This window comes from Hypomesus transpacificus, chromosome 17, assembly GCF_021917145.1.
Source record: "Hypomesus transpacificus isolate Combined female chromosome 17, fHypTra1, whole genome shotgun sequence".
Taxonomy (NCBI): domain Eukaryota; kingdom Metazoa; phylum Chordata; class Actinopteri; order Osmeriformes; family Osmeridae; genus Hypomesus; species Hypomesus transpacificus.
Genome location: NC_061076.1, coordinates 8,181,414 through 8,199,357, shown reverse-complemented (window position 1 = coordinate 8,199,357; position 17,944 = coordinate 8,181,414). Strand labels below are relative to the sequence as shown.

The 17,944-nt window shown below is 49.8% G+C and overlaps 2 protein-coding genes across 9 annotated transcripts; one reads left to right on the top strand and one right to left on the bottom strand.

Moving 5' to 3' along the window:
* Nucleotides 1-287: 287 nt before the first annotated feature.
* On the bottom strand, nt 288-11,406 carry atad5a (ATPase family AAA domain containing 5a). 4 transcript variants are annotated; one of them, XM_047039101.1, is made up of 24 exons: nt 10,615-11,406; nt 10,180-10,237; nt 9,906-9,968; nt 7,927-9,740; nt 7,751-7,826; nt 7,486-7,644; nt 7,241-7,361; nt 7,058-7,136; nt 6,716-6,897; nt 6,222-6,370; nt 5,987-6,137; nt 5,522-5,836; nt 5,116-5,212; nt 4,868-4,947; nt 4,639-4,772; nt 4,223-4,379; nt 3,862-4,029; nt 3,501-3,725; nt 3,273-3,337; nt 2,902-3,091; nt 2,617-2,771; nt 1,206-2,128; nt 910-1,068; nt 288-764 (listed from the first exon to the last, which is right to left on the bottom strand). In XM_047039101.1, exons 3-24 carry the CDS (start codon nt 9,954-9,956, stop codon nt 686-688), a joined length of 5,529 nt encoding a protein of 1,842 aa, XP_046895057.1. In that variant the 5' UTR covers nt 9,957-9,968; nt 10,180-10,237; nt 10,615-11,406; the 3' UTR covers nt 288-685. The 4 variants fall into 4 exon arrangements, with proteins under 4 accessions (XP_046895057.1, XP_046895058.1, XP_046895055.1 ...); XM_047039102.1 differs by lacking the exon at nt 10,180-10,237 and having other exon boundaries at nt 10,615-11,110; XM_047039099.1 differs by lacking the exon at nt 10,615-11,406 and having other exon boundaries at nt 10,180-10,605.
* LOC124480058 (far upstream element-binding protein 2-like) lies at nt 11,320-17,929 on the top strand. Of its 5 annotated transcripts, none has more exons than XM_047039116.1 (18): nt 11,320-11,541; nt 12,042-12,147; nt 12,235-12,294; nt 12,478-12,514; nt 12,651-12,709; nt 12,837-12,908; nt 13,070-13,127; nt 13,285-13,456; nt 13,770-13,868; nt 14,750-14,860; nt 14,948-15,050; nt 15,158-15,279; nt 15,640-15,933; nt 16,152-16,264; nt 16,496-16,584; nt 17,009-17,206; nt 17,474-17,655; nt 17,835-17,929. In XM_047039116.1, the coding sequence occupies exons 1-18, from the start codon at nt 11,416-11,418 to the stop codon at nt 17,841-17,843; spliced, it is 2,010 nt and encodes a 669-aa protein (XP_046895072.1). In that variant the 5' UTR covers nt 11,320-11,415; the 3' UTR covers nt 17,844-17,929. The 5 variants fall into 5 exon arrangements, with proteins under 5 accessions (XP_046895072.1, XP_046895071.1, XP_046895075.1 ...); XM_047039115.1 differs by having other exon boundaries at nt 12,648-12,709; XM_047039117.1 differs by lacking the exon at nt 11,320-11,541 and adding an exon at nt 11,585-11,886 and having other exon boundaries at nt 12,648-12,709.
* The last annotated feature ends 15 nt before the right edge of the window (nt 17,930-17,944 follow it).

Here is a 17,944-nt window from a genome sequence, read left to right as displayed (position 1 = left end):
ATACACCAAATTCTAAAACGTGAAAACTTTATTAACTCAAAATAACATGGTGATTCATGATGAAATTATATAGAGATGCCACACAATCATGAGGGCAACAAGTGAGGTCCAGAGTGCATTAATAAAAAAGAGTTAGTATTGACAGAAACAATATTTATACAAGCCAATCATTTCTACAAGTGTGCTTTATACTGTACAGGTGTGTTAACTTCATGCAAGCACCAATACAAAAAAAGATACACCATTGCATCCACCAGCAAAGCCTCATTTATTACAGCATTTAGAAACGTCTCCGTTTCTACGCAACAACATCCCTAAAACAATCTCTCTCACATATTAAAAGACAACTACTGTTTAATAATTACTGTACAAATGCATAATGAGCTGTCAGTATGGCCCCAGGTTCAGGCACCTCTTGCCTGACGAGAGGACTGATTCAATCTCATCTCTTCTGTTAGCAATCAAAGTCAAGTACACAAACAGCCCACGGCCCCCATAATCCACTCTGACTGCACCCCTCCTGAGATGAATGAGCAGCGTGTTAAAAGACAGGGCTGCTGTCTGGGGCCGTACGGGCAGGAGGACGCTGGATAGAGAGAACGGAGACCACCTTCCGGGTGGGACTTCCTGCATGTGCCATGCTCTTAAAGAGTTCCAGTGGCAACACCTCCAGGTGACCGCTGGTTCAGGGGAAGCCCTCGGCCAGGTGCTGTAATGTGTTCTTGGGCAGGCCCAGGTGGATGGACTCCAGGTAGTGGAGGAATCTAAAAGGAGGACAGGGATGTAAATGATCAGGACAGCTTTACATGGTAGTACGTCATGAAATGAGCTCAATCAATGAACACGTGTCAGTATAACTTCATGGGTCTTTTCACCCCCCGATTTCTAACCCTGAGCCTGTGGTCTCACCGGCGTTTAGTCTTGCCCTGCTCCTTCAGTGTCTCCGTTTTACAGATTGCTCGTAGTGTGGGCAGGTAGTCGAGGGCTACCGCCCGTCGGTTCCCCAGGGTCCCGTTAACCCGGGCGGACAGGAAGGTGTCCATCACTCCCTTCCTAGCCTGGAGCACTCTGACACAAATAAGACATGAACAAAGCCTTTAGCAACAGTAGCCAGATCATTCCTCTTCATTCGCCACATTTTGTCATCGTTCCACTGCTAAAGTGTGAACACAATATTTTGGAATTGGAATCGTAATTGGACTTACTTGGCTTCACAGGGGAGGTCCAGGGTGAGGCTGAAGCCTTGTCTGTGAGGGGCCACCGGGAGAGAGAGCTCCTTCACTACCTCCTCTCCCAGCTCCCCCCCTAGAGCCTGGGCCCTGGTCCATCCCACCTCCACCCCTCGTCTACACCGCTGGAAGCTCAGAGCCTCCACCATAGCCTGGATCTCCAGCCTTCTCTCTCCCTCGGCCCAGCTCCCTCGATCACACTCCTCCCTGGGCTCGTCTGTCATCCCGTCCTTCACCTCTGCTCTGCTCGCGAGGCCAAACACCAGCGAGCCTCTGGCGCCCCCTGGCCGTGTGGCCGGGTGGAGCAGGGAGGAGTCCAGGAACGACATGTGGTCCAGAAACTCAGCCAGGGAGCTCAGGCAGCGAGACACAGGCTCACTCTTCGCCCTCTGCTCTGGGGTTAACGGCACCAGTCTCATCCTCACGGGAGCGGCGGTGTCGCCGCCGCTCTTTTCCTGGACGTCCGTCGAGGCGTCTTCCGGTACCCGGGATGCCTGAGGGGCGCGGTGTGGCTCGCGGAGGGACAGGAAGGCGTCGCCAGAGTCCGAGTCGGAGTGGAAGGGGTCCTGGTCCTCCGGGCAATGCTGCCTCTTCTTCCTCGTCTTCATGGCGGAGGAGCGCTTCACTGGGCTGCCGCCGTCCGAGCCCTCTGCAGCCTGCGGCAGCCAGACAGGGGGCAGGCCGTCAGGGTGCGGGGCTGGGCTGGCCGCTTCCAGGGGCTCGGCGAATGGCACGTCCTGTATTTTGCTGAGCGCTTGTGGATTCCTAGATGCTGTGATGGTGAGGTGAGTGACAGGGAGGGGTAGTATTGCCTCCATGTTGGAGTAGAGCAGGTCCAGGCCTCTCCTCCGGCTGGCCCTCAGCACCTCAAGGCAGCCTGGCTCGGCTGCGTTCTGGCTCTGAGGACACACACGCGTTGTTATTAGTTGATTTCGTTTTATCATCGTTACGTATACACCGAACCGATGTATAAGCGTTTTAAGTTCGTTTTGGTTGTACACACAGAACAAACCACATAGTTAAGTTTGGAAGTTTACGCTAGGCTTGTTCCCTGAGGTGTCATATACTGTAAATATCATTGGACTTTGGGTACTTATTTTGTTTTTGTGTGGCCATGGTCTAACACTACTCCTACTCCGGGACAGTGTCAGGCCCCCTCACCTGTTCCCACACTGAACGTACCACAGGGAGGGTCATTATTGCAGCATTATTTTTTTGGTTATTTTTTTGGCACTGGATGATATGGCTGCTGTGTTTTGATTTCCTAATGTTGTGTTTTAAATGTGTTTTTAGTTTTTTTTGGTCATGCCCGTCTTGGCCAGGGCACAACTGTAAAAGCGATTTTTTTAATCTCAGTGAATCCTCGTGAAATAAAAAAAACACCAACCGTGAGCATGTCCAGCACATCTCTGTCTGGCTCCACATTCAGCAGTCCCAGCATCTGCTGAGTGCAGCCCATGTCACAGGGAGGCAGGGTCACCTCCTCGCACACGCCGCCGTCTGCCGCCCCCTCTACCTCCACCTCGGCCTTCGCCTGGGACTCTGAGGATGAACACAGTCAGCAGAAACAACATGAATACTTTTGAAAATCGATTTAAAAAAAGGTGTCAAAACTCAGTTTTTTTCCCCGGGAGTGTGCCTTCCAGGATGTCCTCGCTCCCCGCGTCAGTACCTGTGCCGAGCGACCGTGGGAGCACACAGGGAGCGGGGCGCCCCCCGGAGCTGCGTGTCCAGTACTGCAGGTGCAGAAGGCTCTGGCGGATGTCACAGCCGTTGAGGCTGAGCATGGTGGACACGTCCCCGGGGTCTGTCCTCGTGTTCTCGGCCAGGCACAGCAGCTGCAGGTAGCTGCCCACGTTCACCTGGACGGAGGAGGGGACGCCCGCCGTTAGCAACCCACACACTCCTGATTGTTTACTTTGAAACGAATGAGGATCACGGCTGTGATGGGCTAGCCTGGATCACTCGGGTAGCCATGTTTGCTTGTTTACGAGGTTAGTTACACGGTACTGCAAACGGTGTTGACCATAGTGGATTTCTTACCACTAAAGGAGTATTGAAATGGATTTCCTCAAAGAATCCATCAAATGTTGTACTGAAGCTTGGATCTAAAAAAGAAATATATATAATAAAAAAGAGATATATAAATATTAGATATCTGTTCCAGAATACCATCAAGAGCATGAGGCCACATAAAGACGACAGTCCTGCTCCGTATTTACACTTCAATCTACAAGACCACCAGGGCCCCCGTGGGCTTGGTCCTCTCACCGCTGGTGGTCAGGATCACAGGTCTCTTGGTGGTGGCCATGAAGGTCTTGATGGCGGCCAGGAAGCCCGAGTCGTCATCCAGGATGACGTCCACCTCCTCGAACAGGATGAGCGACGTGGCCGTCTTCTTGCTGTTCTCCTCGCTGGGAGGCTCCGTGGCGCTGCCGGCTGGCGGGGGCGGAGGCTCTTTGGTCTCCTTGGGTTTGGAAGCCTTATGAGGAGCAACTGCGTTGAGGTAGAGACAGAGTGATATGACGTGTCTGACTAGACAGCAGGTGTGGTGGGGCACATACACAGCGTAGACCTACGGAAAGCCAAAAGGGCCATTTGACCCCCCCAGAGGCTGTTAGGTGACTCGTACCTGTTGGCTGAGTCTTGTCAGGGTTGGCGGGCTCTTTGCTGGGGGGTCGTCCCATCTTGAAGAAGCTGGTCAGGGAGGTGGGAGCCAGGCCTCCCCTCTTAGGGCCGCGGGGGGACTGGGGGACTTTCCTGGGGGAGGACACCACCCTACGAGGGGTGTTCACCTTCCCTGGGGGGCGGGATGGAGACGACAACTGTTAAGACTACTAAGGCGACTAAAGAGTATTATTCTTTATTCTTCTCAGAGTCTTCTCATCCCTTCGCATGCTAGCATGGCACCCTACTTAACGATTCTTTAAAACAAGTCAAATAAACTCTCATTACAAAACAACATGTGGGTATAAAGTGCTCTCTCCACTCACTGGGAGAGTAGCTCAGCCGGGCGGAGCAGCTGTTGAAGTAGGTGGGCTTGTGGGTGTTGACTCCCTGGATGTCCACCTGGTGGGACTGGGTGGCCTCCTTCAGCTGGGACAGGATCTGCCTGCCGCTGCGCTGAGACGACGCGTTCACTTCGAAAACCTAGAGGGAGGCGGGTGGGTGGGCAGGCACGTATTTACAAAAATGTTATCTAGAAACTAGACAATTTGACAACCTTACAGTGACCTTAATGTTCTAGGCCCAGTTTCCCCAACATGGATTAAGCTTAGTCCTAAAGTAAGAGGAAACATTCAATGAAGATCTGGATTGAAAACGTTTGTCTAGGACTAGGCTTAATCCACGTCGGGGAAACCAGGCCCCAGTGTGTGTATGTGTCGTTTGTCAGAGGGAAGACGGGGACCTTGAAGCCGAGTTCCTGGGCACAGGCGTAGACGGCGGCGGTCTTGCCCACCCCTGTGGGGCCGCTGATCAGCAGGGTGTTACACGTCAGCTCCTCACCCTCCTGGGAGTCATCCTCCCCACAGTCCCACGAGTCTGGGAGAAGGACCACACACACACACAGGTCCTGTCACCGTCCATGAACAAAAGTCAAATTCAGTTGGGAGGTCCGAGAGTGGATGGGCTCTCACCGTTGCTGTTGCCTTCCTTTTGCTTCTTCTGTTCCTTCCTCTCTTCCCGGTCGGTTCGGAGCTTCCATTCCTTCAGCCAACTGCAAGGTAGGGCAGTTCATTCAAACTTTAGGCGGACGAAACCGGACCAAAATGCCTGTCCAACTAGCGCGTCTAAGCCCACTGACTGATGAATCACTGGGTCTGTTTTGTATCGTCCGGGGTGACTCGTGTGTTCTTGTGTACAGAGGAGACGCGCTCGCCTTTACCTGTGGAGTCTCCTGACTGAGCCGGTGTTTCCTATGACATCGCTGGAGTGCTGCGGTTGATACTTCTCGGTCCACAACACGTCCTCCTTCATCGAGTCTGTTGAAACATGGACACGGCAAGTCACCCAACACTGTCAAATGACATTTACAATGACGGGAAACAAACGTAAATAGATGCATTTCCGAGACAGAGCTAGTTTGTGCGATAGACGAATGAGTTCTGCAGAGAAGGGAGACTGGCGTTTTGGAATGAAAGTGAGAAAACATGACAGAGTAACACGGCGGATATCGCAGTTGTTTTTCGGACGACGTAGTTAAGGCGGCAGGCGTGTGTTGCTTAGGCGGCCGCCTTAACTGAAAAGTGCTGCGGGAAACCCTGTAATGTTCGCGAGGGCAGGTTTCTCACCTTGTTTCCCAGCCTCCTCTGACACAGGAGAGTCGTCCAGAACCACCACTACGTCTCCAGAAGGAGGGAGAGGTGTGGTCTCTATTGAGGGATGCTGTCTGTCAGCCCCCCTGGTCCGCCCTCGCCTCCCGGGGGGCTGGGGTTCGGGGGTGGGGGCAGCACCTGAAGCCTCTGTGCCCTTCTCCTCCCCCTCAGACCTGCTGGACCTCTGCTTCTTGGTCACCTTCACCACCCCCTCATCCACCCGCTTCCTCTTCCCCCCCACCGCCTCGACAGATGCTGGGGCGCCGAGGGCTTTGGGGCCAAGCGGGACCTCTACAGCATCACGAGACAAGAGGAAGTATTACGACAAACCGCTGACATTACACCAGAAAAGAAAAAAGAAAATAGAGTCAAAAAGAAAAAAAGAAAATAGAGTCCCCCACCCCCCCCGTCACGATGAGTTATCTCATCTGCTCCTCTCACCCGAGGTGGCGCACGGCTGGAGGTGATCGGCCCGCCTCTTCAGGAAGTGAGTGAGGAACCTGTGAGCCGGGAAGGCAGGGTTGGACACGCTGATCTCCTCGGCGAGCAGCTGACGAGCCTTCTGAGAGATTTCCTCCCTCCAGCCGGAGCCCTGGAGAACGGCAGTTACTGAGCATGACCGGGTGTCGAAAGAGAAACCTCCAGGGCCCTTGTCAAATACAACGTTTAGACTTACCTCCTTAGCATGGACTCTAGACACTGGCACAGTCTTAGAGAAGGGGGAACCGTGTACACATGGGAGAGGGTTTGACGACAGGCTTTTCACCTCCTTTAAGCCTTGTAGTAAAGGTGCGACAGGCCACGGGAGAGTCCAGAGAGTGCAATCTGTCAATATAAACACAAAGGGGGCTGTCTCAAATTTAACATGTCACCATGACAAAAAAGCTTCTCTGAAGTACCTACCCATTAAGTCTTATATAGAGATAAGATCAAATCACAAGTCAAGAAAGGGGGTGAGGGCTGTACAACTCTGGACAAATTGGGTAACAAAAATAACTGGGCCTCTGCGTGAGGATCCTTGTAATATGTAAAGCACTTTGGTGACGTGTCGCTTTGAGGTGCTCCGTTTGTTGTTGGTGCTGTGGTTTTGTTGGTATCGTAGTTGTCCGTTTGTGTAACAATTGCTGCAGGTCACACAATGAATTTTTCCGATGAACATATCCAACTCACCCTGTGGTGTCTGCAGGACGTGTACAGTGGGCTGGAAGGAGGAGCAGGAGACGGAGTAGGCCTCCTGGGAGGCAACACTTCTGGCTATCTGCCTCTTGAAGGATTCAGGAAGGCCACTCTTCAGGAACTCTCTGCGTGCTCTTAACTGCTCATCATCCTGGGAGTTCTCTGAGCCCTCGTGGCTGGAGAAGACCACATGTGAGGTTAGTATGGGAGTGTCAGTGCATAGAGAATTCTACTATGTTGGAAATGATGTGAATAACAGAACTGGTTTGGCATACATAAAAGCACTGTGAGTTCACAAGAAACATGTACATGCTTTTATCCAAGAGATGTCTCTACCTGCTTTCATCAAATATGGATATGCCTGTCGACGCCCTCTGTGCCTTTTTACCCAGGACCAATGGGGTGGCTTTGGAAGCTGAAAAAATTTAATAAAAAAACTATATTTAACATTCCAAGCGATGGCTTTCTTTATGCTCATTGGGAATTTCCAGTGGAACCCTTGTAAGAGTGACAAAATACCTGCTGGATTCTTGGCAGCGGGTTTCCCCAAAACCTCATTAAGACTCCGTAACCGTTTCTGAGATTTTCTCTTTGTCGGTGCAGAGTCACTCTGCCCCTCCTCTAAGCAAACCACAGACTCCTGCACACACAAACAAAAATACAATTTTGGATTATTTAAAGCAGTTTGCAGAAAGGTAGGCAAATTAAGACAGAAATATCCTCCTCTTCAAATTGAATTATTTCTTGTTATCTGATTCCAGTACCTCATTCTCACAGAAGCTCCTTATGGTGGAGGTATGACTCCGTGAAGACCTTCGTAAAGAACCCCGATCCTTTGAGGTATCCTTCTTGTTCTTTTGTATCGCTTTGGCTTTTTCTACCAACCTTTTGGCCTGCTTTCTTTTCTTAGAGGCATTTGATCCCTGAGCGAGACAAAAATGATTGTTTATTGCCACCTGTAATGTAATTATGTTAATACAATACACATGTGCACAGCAGTTTGTTTTTTATACAGCTCATAACATTTACCTTATTAGCAGGAGGACTCAGTATTTCAAAGTCACTAAAAGCTTCAGGCTTTGGAAAGACCCGTGTGAATTTCATCCTAAAGGGAAAAATACATCAATATAAACAAAACAGCATGACAAAATATGTTTTCACAACAAAACATACAGACACTTAATGGTCAATTGTTAACGTCTTACCTGATGGGACTTTCCTTCTCGTCAGGAGGGGAGACCATCTGAGCCAGGAACACTCTGTGTCTGGACCTGGGGGTTGACATGTGGGCCGGGCTGTCCGGGGGGACCCCGGCATCATTACCCTTCTTGCGGCTTTTTGTCTTTCGAGTCGGGTTCAAAGTCCCAGCCTCCTTGGCTACACATACTGGTCTGAGGGGGATTTTTCTTCTGGATCTCTTGACTGTTGGGGTGGTGGCGGGGGTGGACGTGGTGGGCACCACTGCCGGTTCTTCTTCTGCCTCTTGAGCTCCTGTCTCCTTGGGGTCGGGTTCTTCCTGTGTGGCAGGTGAGGGAGAGGACTTCTCGTTCTGGACCTTCTTCCTCCCTTTTCTTCCTGGCTTCTTTTTCATTCCCTTTTCCTCCTTGTCACCAGCACTGGGCTGTTCAACTGCAGGAACACTGGAGATGTCCCTGTCAGCTCCCTCATCCCCAGCCTCCTCTGGGACCTTATCTGCAGGCTGCTTCTGCTTGCCCTGTCCCTTACCTAGCTTGGCTTTAGCTCCCTCCTGGATGGGCTGCTTGAAGGCACTCATGAACTGCTTTCTCTCGGCCTGGCTGCACTTGGGTGTGGAATCAGACTCCACCATTGCCAGCTCCAGGTCCTCCTCTTGGAGAACCACGTTAGACTTCCGTTTGGGGACAGGCAGTAGCTCAGGCCTTGGCTTGGGATGCAGAGAGGAGGAAGGCCTTACCTCCACTGGGCTCCCCTCCCCTTTCCTCCTGGTGAAGATGGAGGCCACCTTCTTCTCCACAGCCCTGGCAGGCTCGTGGTTAAGGGAGATGGCGTGCACCTCTGCCTGGAAGGTGAGAGTTCTGGGAGACACTTGAGGACCTTCACAACCAGCTAGTTTGGGGACATCCGCCACATCTCCCTCTTTCTCTCTCGACTCCACGCTGTCTTTGCTCACCTCGTCCTCCATCCCATCTTTCTTGTGCCCCTTGCCTTCCTCTCGGTCCTGACTCTGCAGGAAGTCCTCAAAAGAGATGGTGACGGTGCTGCTATTGAGTTGAGATGCCTCATCCACGTTCACCTCCATGCTCACGTCGCATAAGGACTGCTCAGCCTCCTCCACCTCAGGTACGCACTCCTCCCCATCGTGCTGCGCCTGTTCCTGCTTAGCTTTCCCTTTCATTGCTCTTATCCCAGCAGGCTGGGAACGTTCGACCTGGTCAACGGGGGGTCCTTCAGCAACGGAACTGTCAGCGGATTTCCCTGACTTTTTCTTGGTAGAAGTAGAGTCTTTTTGATCAGGTTCCTCTTTATGACCCCGTTGTGCAGTGACAGTACCCGGTCGTTTTTTTCCTATGGTGTCCTCATCCACACAAGCATCAGCACAGACCTGGGCCAACAGAGCAGCTGTGTCACTCCCCAAGATGTCTGAGCCATTCACCGTCATCTCCCGGGAGCTTCCATCATCGCCGAGGCTTTCAACAATCACACACTCCTCTGTGGAGCCCTCCGTCTCCTTCTCCTGCAGCCGCCTGGCAGCTTTGCAGGGCCTCCCCCGTTTTTTGGGGAGCTTACCTGGCTGCTTCACAGTCTTCTCCGTGCCGCTAACAACCTGATGGGACTCGTTTCCCAGATGGTTTTCTTTGGACTGCTCTGCGGTGGCGTCCTTCTCTCTTTCGGGTGGGGTCTTGCGATTGAAGTAGTCCATGATGTTGTTGGACTTAGGTGGAGAGAAGGGTTTCTCCATAGACTTTGGCACAGGGGAAAAGTAGTTTGTGATGGTCTTGACAGCTGGAGTGTCCACACTTTTGCGTGATTTCTTGCATGGCTGTGGAGAAGAGAATGTACACAGAGACTTTGTGGCCTATATTCCTCATCCCAACGTTATCCAAAGTTTAAGTTCAATTTCTTGACATGCACTAGCCCAGTCAGTATGGATGCTGTGCACGCACTGTAATGTTGCTCCAAATCAATGACATCTAAACATACCTACCTGAGTCTCAAAGTCTTCAATGACAGATGCCATTGCAACGACGTCAGCCATAGTTCAACAGACCTATAATAATGACAATGGTTTGTTTCGTTGTTTTAATGTTTAGAAACTGGAAGTGCAAGCTAGCCAGGTCTACACTACTGCCTAATATTCGTTACATCCGACAGCAAAATAATACAACAGGTTTGGAAAACAAGTCAGCGCCTTCGCGAGCTAAGTGACAGCAGAACAATGGTCCTGTACAGTACACGAGCGTGACCCAAAGAGTACTTACCAGTTATAATGTCCGCGCGCACATCCAGTGACGAATAAATTCAATAAATCCCAATGTACTAGACAAAGTCACGATAGCAACTGTCATTATGTACAGTTCAGTTATGTTGCTGCCAGGTAAAGAGGCTACATTTACAAGAAACTATTATCTAGCGTTACTAGCTAGCTACTACTAGCGACGCAAGCAATTTATGGCAGAGTGTCATAGCTTAAAGGCTTGAGTCAATAGCACATAGCTGTTCAAAATACTTAACTATAACAAAAATATTGTCAGCAAAATTGTGTCTAAAAACCAGGTATGCATGCAAATAAAGTAATGCATGTGTAAGAAATAACTCCAAACCATTCGTAAAATTGAAAACTGGTCACTGTCTATGCTTCTCAAAAAACGCGCCTGTAGTGTCTAAACAAAGAGCGCCAAATTCAGAGTACCTACGCTTTGTACGCCGGGTGTCCCCAATAACGCAAGGCGTCAATAACGCGTTGTTCCATATTACACATTCTCTGGTTTCACCATCTCCACTGTCCGAAGGTGGTGGTGGGGTGGACCTTACAGGATATAACAACTGTATAGAATATTTCCTTTACTAGTAAATGAACAACAAGAGATACATGATATTAGCTTTTCTCTATGATTCACGACAAGTAGCCCCTTATGGAGCAAACTCCGTTCACAGAAGACCCAACTGGAAAACAAAGTTTACAAAAACGAGTGCACCTATGCCCAGTTAGCTAACCTTTGACATTACCGGCGCAACCAATCACGAAAACAGACGACATAAACAGATGTTATGGTTTTGACAATGGCAGCAAATTTACTAAAGTCTGCAAAATACTTTTTGAAACAATAATAAATTATGACAACGTTTGAAAAGTGACAGGGCCAATGCGTCACTGCTTTATTACTGTGGCAAGTTTGAACACGGTGGGTTTATTATGGGTTTGCCATTACATCCTTAAATTATGATAACAGAGCTTTAAGACAGACTGAATTTTTTTATGTTTGAAATTTACTTTTAGCATGACATAATTTCTATCATTTGTGTAGGTGACTTTACGAAGTAGATAGGATAACTCAAATGAACCTTTACGCCCGCCCTTCAATCTCTGATTCCTTCCCTTGCCTTGCTCCTCCCCGAATCTTGGCCGTTCGACTTCCCGCTCCTGCGCAGCTCTACACTGGCCTAAACAGTGATTTAACTTTGGTCTTCTCACCGCCGTTTGTCTCTTGGCGAACATGTCAGAGTACGGTGCGGTACCACCACCCGGGGCCGGGTCAGCTCTCGGTGGTCAGGCAGCAATCGGGAACGGTGGAGGAATAAAAAAAGATGCCTTTGCCGACGCCGTACAACGGGCCCGGCAGGTAAGGGAAGGGGAGGGTTGCTAGTATGCGCGTGAGTGCAACTCAGTGAGAAGGGGAGGAGGGTGTCGTTGTGCTATCTAGCTAGCAAATAGCTATCTTGCTAGCAGTTAGTTTGCTACAGTAATTCGAGAGCCTCAGCATTCAAAAAGGGAGATTATGCTTGATTGAATTTAGGCAATTCTTCGATGTAGCTAGCTGAGGGTACCTTTCTGTTCTAAAGAGCATGTGTTGTAGTATAGTTGCCAGCTATTGTTATCTAGCTAGCTAGGTTAGCTAACAAGCAAACTAGCCAGTTAGCGTGCTCCCTTGCCTACAAATGCAATGCTGTCAGCAGGTAACCCATAGGTAAGCCAGTTAGCTAGCTACGCATTGCAAGATTCTGCCAATTCCAGATGATAATTCGACCTTAAATCAACGCATAAAAAGTTAAACGTTTATGTGTCTGTAGCTACCTCTGTGCATACACATTCCGTTAGAAGACATTACGTTCTGTGTACCAGATTGCTGCAAAGATTGGTGGCGATACTGGAGTGCCCCCTATGAACAACAGTAATGCATCTGATGGCTTTCCATTCTCTGCACAAAAAAGACAGTTGGAAGACCCAGGTAACGTAAGATTCATTCTTCTTGCATGTATACAGAACACACGGAACAGTAGTCAACTTTCTAATCGATCGTGTTATTTCTTGATAGATCAACCGGAGAGTAAGAAGATGGCTACACAGAGTGATATTGACTCAGCTACAGCATTATGTAAGTAGTATCTTTCTTGTATACAGTGGTATTCAAACTGTTAATATTTCATATTTGAGCACTAACCAGTCACTCACAGCAACCCGGTTGGTGCTAATGTTTATATGAAATGTCTTTGTCATGTCCTCTTCTTGGAAGATGTCAGTAATGTGAATCCTCTTGCTGTCTCCTCCTTCCTCACAGCTATTGGAGCACAACTGGCTGCTCTTGCCCAGCAAAGGTAACAAGTCAGTGTTTTCACAACACCTGATGTATTAAATGCTTAATATTTGCATTTCCCTTTTCAAAGTCAGAGCGTAGGTATGATTTGTTTGTTGATTTGTGTCTGATCTTTGCTCCTCTCTCCCTGACAGTAGCAGCAGACCCTCTTCCACCTCAGAGGAATACAGTGTTCCTGATAGCATGGTTGGACTCAGTGAGTACATCTATCTGCACGTCAGCCTTTGTCTATGCTGGGGGTTTTGAACATGGAACCACAGAAGCAACTGCAGAATTCCTAGAGACCCACTGAGCGTGGACAGTAACCTTCTCCTCTCCCCCAGTTATCGGCCGGGGAGGAGAGCAGATCAATAAGATCCAGCAGGAGTCGGGCTGCAAGGTTCAGATAGCTCCAGGTATGTCTCGTTTTGGTCCCAGGGGCCCTGCCTACGTCGAAAGGCTTTTTGTTAAGCGTTAGTAATAAAGTTACTGTTTAACATATAAAATGTTTTTCTTTGTGGTTGGATCGGTTGAAAATTCACTGTGCTGAGTGTTAATGGCTTTGGCCTGTGTTCAGACAGTGGAGGTCTGCCAGAGAGGAGCGTCTCTCTCACAGGGTCCCCTGACTCCATACAGTGAGTGTCAGACCACAGCTGCATGCTTACTGCATGTTTGTCAACAGTTCTGTCATTTGTCCCTTTTTTTCCTTCAAATTAGCATTAGCTGTTTTTATTCAGCCGTCTGCTTGTTTGTAATTGCACTGAGACGGTCGCTGTCTTGATCCCTGGTTAGGAAAGCCAAAATGCTGTTGGACGAGATTGTGTCTCGAGGGAGGGGCACGCCTCCCTCCTCCTTCCAAGAGGCGACCAATGGGCAGAGCGGCTCTGTGCAGGAGATGATGATCCCTGCTGGCAAGGCTGGCCTCATCATTGGCAAGGGAGGAGAGACCATCAAACAGTTACAGGTACGGAGCCAGAGGAATGTTCCAGACTCGGTGTGTAAAGGTCAGTTCACACCGCCCCAACAGTGTCTAACAAACACCAAATATTCTACTTTTGGGTTTAGAATGTTTGGAAAAGTAACCGCCAGTTTGACACTGCCCCAACAAACGCCAACAGGCATGTCAGTGACGGTTTGGTGGGATACGATATCTTACCAAACCAACAGAACCAAACCATTGGTGTTTTCTCGGGCAGTGGGAACTGGCCGTGTGTGTGTTGTACCTGCAAGTATTGCAACTGCAATACTTAATTGAATGTGTCTGTGTGTGCTCCCAGGAGCGTGCTGGGGTGAAGATGATTCTAATCCAGGATGCCTCTCAGGGACCTGACATGGACAAACCCCTGCGCATCATCGGAGAACCATACAAAGTCCAGGTACACTGGCTGCCTATGGGGCATTTATGTAGGGTTTCTCCGAAATATTTCAATATTTATTTATGACTCTTTCTTTGATTTTTAAGCGTCTAAAGCAGTGGTTCTCAATTCTGGTCTCAGGGACCCCCCTGCCCTGCCTGTTTGAGATGTTTCTCTCTTCCAGCGCACCTGATCCGCATGAAAGGGTTGTTATCTAGCTCAGTAGAAACCTGATAACGACCCATTCATGTGAATCAGGTGTGTTGAAGCAGGGGAACATCTAAAAACACTCTGGGCAGGTGGTCCCTGAGGCTTTGTCTGCATTAATCCGGATGCATTTGAAAATTGTGTTTTTGTTTCAAAATGCTCCCTGTCCACACTAGTGTTTTCATGCGTTTTACAAAAGTTTTTCATCCACACTGAAACGTCTGAAAATGCTTTTGTCTTTGTACAAACATTTAAGACGCTTCTACATGCGTCATTTTCCTTCTTGGTGCGTTTAGTTATTTATTACTGTGTACAAACTGAGTGAAATTCATCTTTATCGTCATTGTTTTCAAAAGCCTCTGTTTTCACAGTCCACACTACAATGCGAAAGCAGAGTTTTTCAAATTGATCCACTTTGGAATGTGTTTTCAAAAAGCGTAGTTTTTGCGGACAAAAACGCTGTCTGTGTGGACGGAAGGCCAAAACCGAATGGAAAGAAATGATTTTTCAAACTAAAACCCATTAGTGTGGACAAGGCCCGTGGACCAGGGTTGAGAACCATTGATCTAAACACTGTCGTTCCCATCCCAGTTAGTCTCAGCCTGTGACGGTATTGCTCATGTAGCAATAGTCCATGCGGCAGTTAGCGTTGTGCTTGTGCCCTGATATCTGCTCTGTCCAATGGAACTGCTCAGCAAGCCCAGGAGCTGGTTCAGGAGATCCTGAGGGAGAGGGATCACCCCGGTTACGGAGACAGGGGCGAGTACGGCTCCCGCATGGGGGGGGGAGGAGGAGGAGGCATGGACGTAAGTATGTTTGAGTCGGTGAGAAGTTAATTAGACCAAGGTCAAATGGACTGCAAGTGACAAAATGACTCTCGTTTGATTGGTCAGGTCCCGGTGCCTCGACACTCTGTGGGTGTGGTGATTGGACGCAGTGGGGAGATGATCAAGAAAATTCAAAACGATGCTGGGGTTAGGATACAGTTCAAACCAGGTATGAGTAGATGGTGGTGCGTAGGTTCTTGTTGAAAGTCACATTATTGTAGTTTTTTTGTTGTAGTTTTTTTACTGGTGTTTGGCCTAACTGGTGTGCCCTTTCAGATGACGGCACAGGTCCCGATAAGATAGCTCACATCATGGGCCCTCCTGATCGCTGTGACCACGCAGCCCAGATCATCAACGAGCTGCTGCAGAGCATCCGGGTCAGAGAGGAGGAGCAAGGGGTGTGTACTGACCGACAACACACCTGTCACCTCTGCAGGACACACACACACACATTCTTCTGCTCTCACACACACTGTTGTATACATACATATTCTCTGGCTGGCTGGCTCTATCATGGATAAAACATGTATAATAACCACTCTCTACTGAGGTGCTGTTCCAACACAGGTGTATTAAACAGCCTTGTTGCTGCTGTCATAGATCAGAAAATAAGTAAGTAATTACTTATAAAATAAGTATTTACAGCTGAACAATCTTAATCCAGGAGATGGAGCTGAATGCTTTTAAATATGGGTCATAACGGACAGTCACCGTGCATGAGCTGCAATGTAACAGTCTGCTTTCCTCCCCTTCCCCAGGGACCCCCTGGTCCTCCAGGAATGCCCCCAGGGAACAGGGGGCGTGGCCGGGGTCAGGGCAGCTGGGGTCCCCCCGGGGGAGAGATGACCTTCTCCATCCCAGCCCACAAGTGTGGCCTGGTGATCGGCAGGGGAGGGGAGAACGTCAAGTCCATCAACCAGCAGACGGGGGCGTTCGTGGAGATCTCCCGTCAGCCGCCGCCCAACGGGGACCCCAACTTCAAGCTCTTTGTCATCAGGGGTTCCCCCCAGCAGATTGACCATGCCAAGCAGCTCATTGAAGACAAGATCGAGGTACAGTTCATTCTAGAATAGACCGTTTAGTGTAAAAGGGATACAAACAAACCCAGGAGACGTGACTCAATATTGAGACGATTATGGATGGATTTTTTTCTTCTCTCTCAAGCTGAAGGACCATTGTGTGTGTTGGTATTCTGTCACTGGGGATTGTCACCACAGTACTTCTCCCAGTCGTGTGGGTTCTGATTGCCGCCTTCTGCTGTGTTCTCCAGGGTCCTCTGTGTCCTGTAGGCCCAGGTCCTGGAGGGCCGGGCCCGGCTGGTCCTATGGGGCCCTACAACCCCAACCCCTACAACCCTGGACCCCCTGGGGCCCCTGGTCCACAGTGAGTCTTGATTTGATCACACACACACACACATATTTAAGCACCATATTTCCCAGTATGTCATTCATTTCGGTGTTAAGCGTAAGACGGTGAAATGAAGGGAAATGAGGAGTTCCGAATGTATGTCGCGGATTGATATCGTACATGGAGATATGCGATTACGACACTGTAAACTGCTGTCTATGGAAAATGTATAGCAAGTGATGAACGTGTTCTTCTTTCTTTTACCAGTGGGGGTCCCCCTGGGCCTCACCAGTACCCCCCACAGGGTTGGGGCAACACCTACCAGCAGTGGCAGCCTCAGGCTCCCCATGACCCCAGTGAGTGACCCACAACCTTCCACCCGACTCTATTGCTAGTGAAGTGGTGGCATGTCTGATGAGGAGCTACTACTCGCTTGTTGGGATTGATATTGTCTACGTTGGTACTCTTTTGTGACTGCTGACGTTGAAAAGACTGCTGGCTAAGCACAGGCTGAGGCTCGGGGCATTAGCCTGGGAGTTAGGACAACGCCTCGGCCCTCCCAGTCGTTTCAGACCAGCGGTCACAAACGGGAGTCGTTTGAACCTGCTGCCTTTAGCCCCAGTGCAGAGCCTGCGCTGGGAGAATGCAGATCAGTCCTGTGTCGGGCCAGTGATTGATAACCCTGTCTCTGTTTCTCCCCCCTCTGGTTTCCAAGCAGAGACCACTAGCAGGGAAAGCTCACCCCTATGAGGACCTCACTCCAACTGCCATCTTTTCTAGGCAAGGCAGCTGCCGTGGACCCCAACGCCGCCTGGGCTGCCTACTACGCCCAGTACTACCAGCAGCCCGGCGGCGCCGTGCCAGGCCAGCACCCCGCTAACCCGGCCGCCGCCCAGGCGCCCGGAGACCAGGCCGGCCAGACCCCCGGAGGACAGCCGGACTACACCAAGGCCTGGGAAGAGTACTACAAGAAGATGGGTGAGTCTTAGCCACTGCAAGAGAGCTCAAACAAAACTAGGGAGAGAAAACAAAATGTTAAGAACAGTTTGTTTACTATTGTTTGTACTTATTTGAAGAGCTTTTTCCCAAGTAATGTCAGAGGGCTTTATGTATGCACGTAGAACTGCTCCTAAAGAACTTACAGCTAGCTTAAGTTTGGATATCGACAATATGCCGATGTCGGGTCGCTCCTCCACGGGTGCTTGTACCATGTCGGTAAGCCCGCCTATTCTCTTCCCTACCTAGCCCAGGCTGGAGGCTCGGCGGCGGGGGCCGGAGGGCCAGCTGCAGCTCCTGGGGCCCCAGCCTCAGCGGGAGGCCAGCAGGACTACAGCGCGGCCTGGGCTGAGTACTACAGACAGCAGGCTGCCTACTACGGCCAGCCAGGACAGGCCCCAGGACAGGCAGCCGCCCCTCAGCCAGGCCAGGTAGGACACATTTCAGCCAGGGTGGGGGCCTTAATGCAGATGGAAGGGCATTGTGGATGTGTGTGAAAAATGTGTGCACAGAAAATGAATCTCTAGTTTTGTTGTGTAAAGGGGGAAAACCCCCACAGTTTTTTCACAAATGCGACCTATGTTTCTTATAACAGAATTTTGTGTTTCAGACACAGTGAGAGGCTACAATGGAAATGTCATCATTTGAGCATGAGAGAAAGAAAGGAGGAGAAGACAGACAGGAAACCACTTCACCCAGACAGCAACTAACAGCTACTGG

Excerpts from the sequence above, each read along its gene's own strand:
- atad5a (XM_047039101.1), bottom strand. The coding sequence starts at position 9,956 with ATGGCTGACGTCGTTGCAATGGCATCTGTCATTGAAGACTTTGAGACT. Across the intron at positions 5,837-5,986 it reads CCAGCCGTGCGCCACCTCGG|AGGTCCCGCTTGGCCCCAAA; the intron begins GTGAGAGGAGCA and ends GTGATGCTGTAG. Across the intron at positions 4,380-4,638 it reads CCCAGGAACTCGGCTTCAAG|GTTTTCGAAGTGAACGCGTC; the intron begins GTCCCCGTCTTC and ends GCCTCCCTCTAG.
- LOC124480058 (XM_047039115.1), top strand. The coding sequence starts at position 11,416 with ATGTCAGAGTACGGTGCGGTACCACCACCCGGGGCCGGGTCAGCTCTC. Across the intron at positions 12,295-12,477 it reads TGACTCAGCTACAGCATTAT|CTATTGGAGCACAACTGGCT; the intron begins GTAAGTAGTATC and ends CCTTCCTCACAG. Across the intron at positions 13,869-14,749 it reads GAGAACCATACAAAGTCCAG|CAAGCCCAGGAGCTGGTTCA; the intron begins GTACACTGGCTG and ends GGAACTGCTCAG.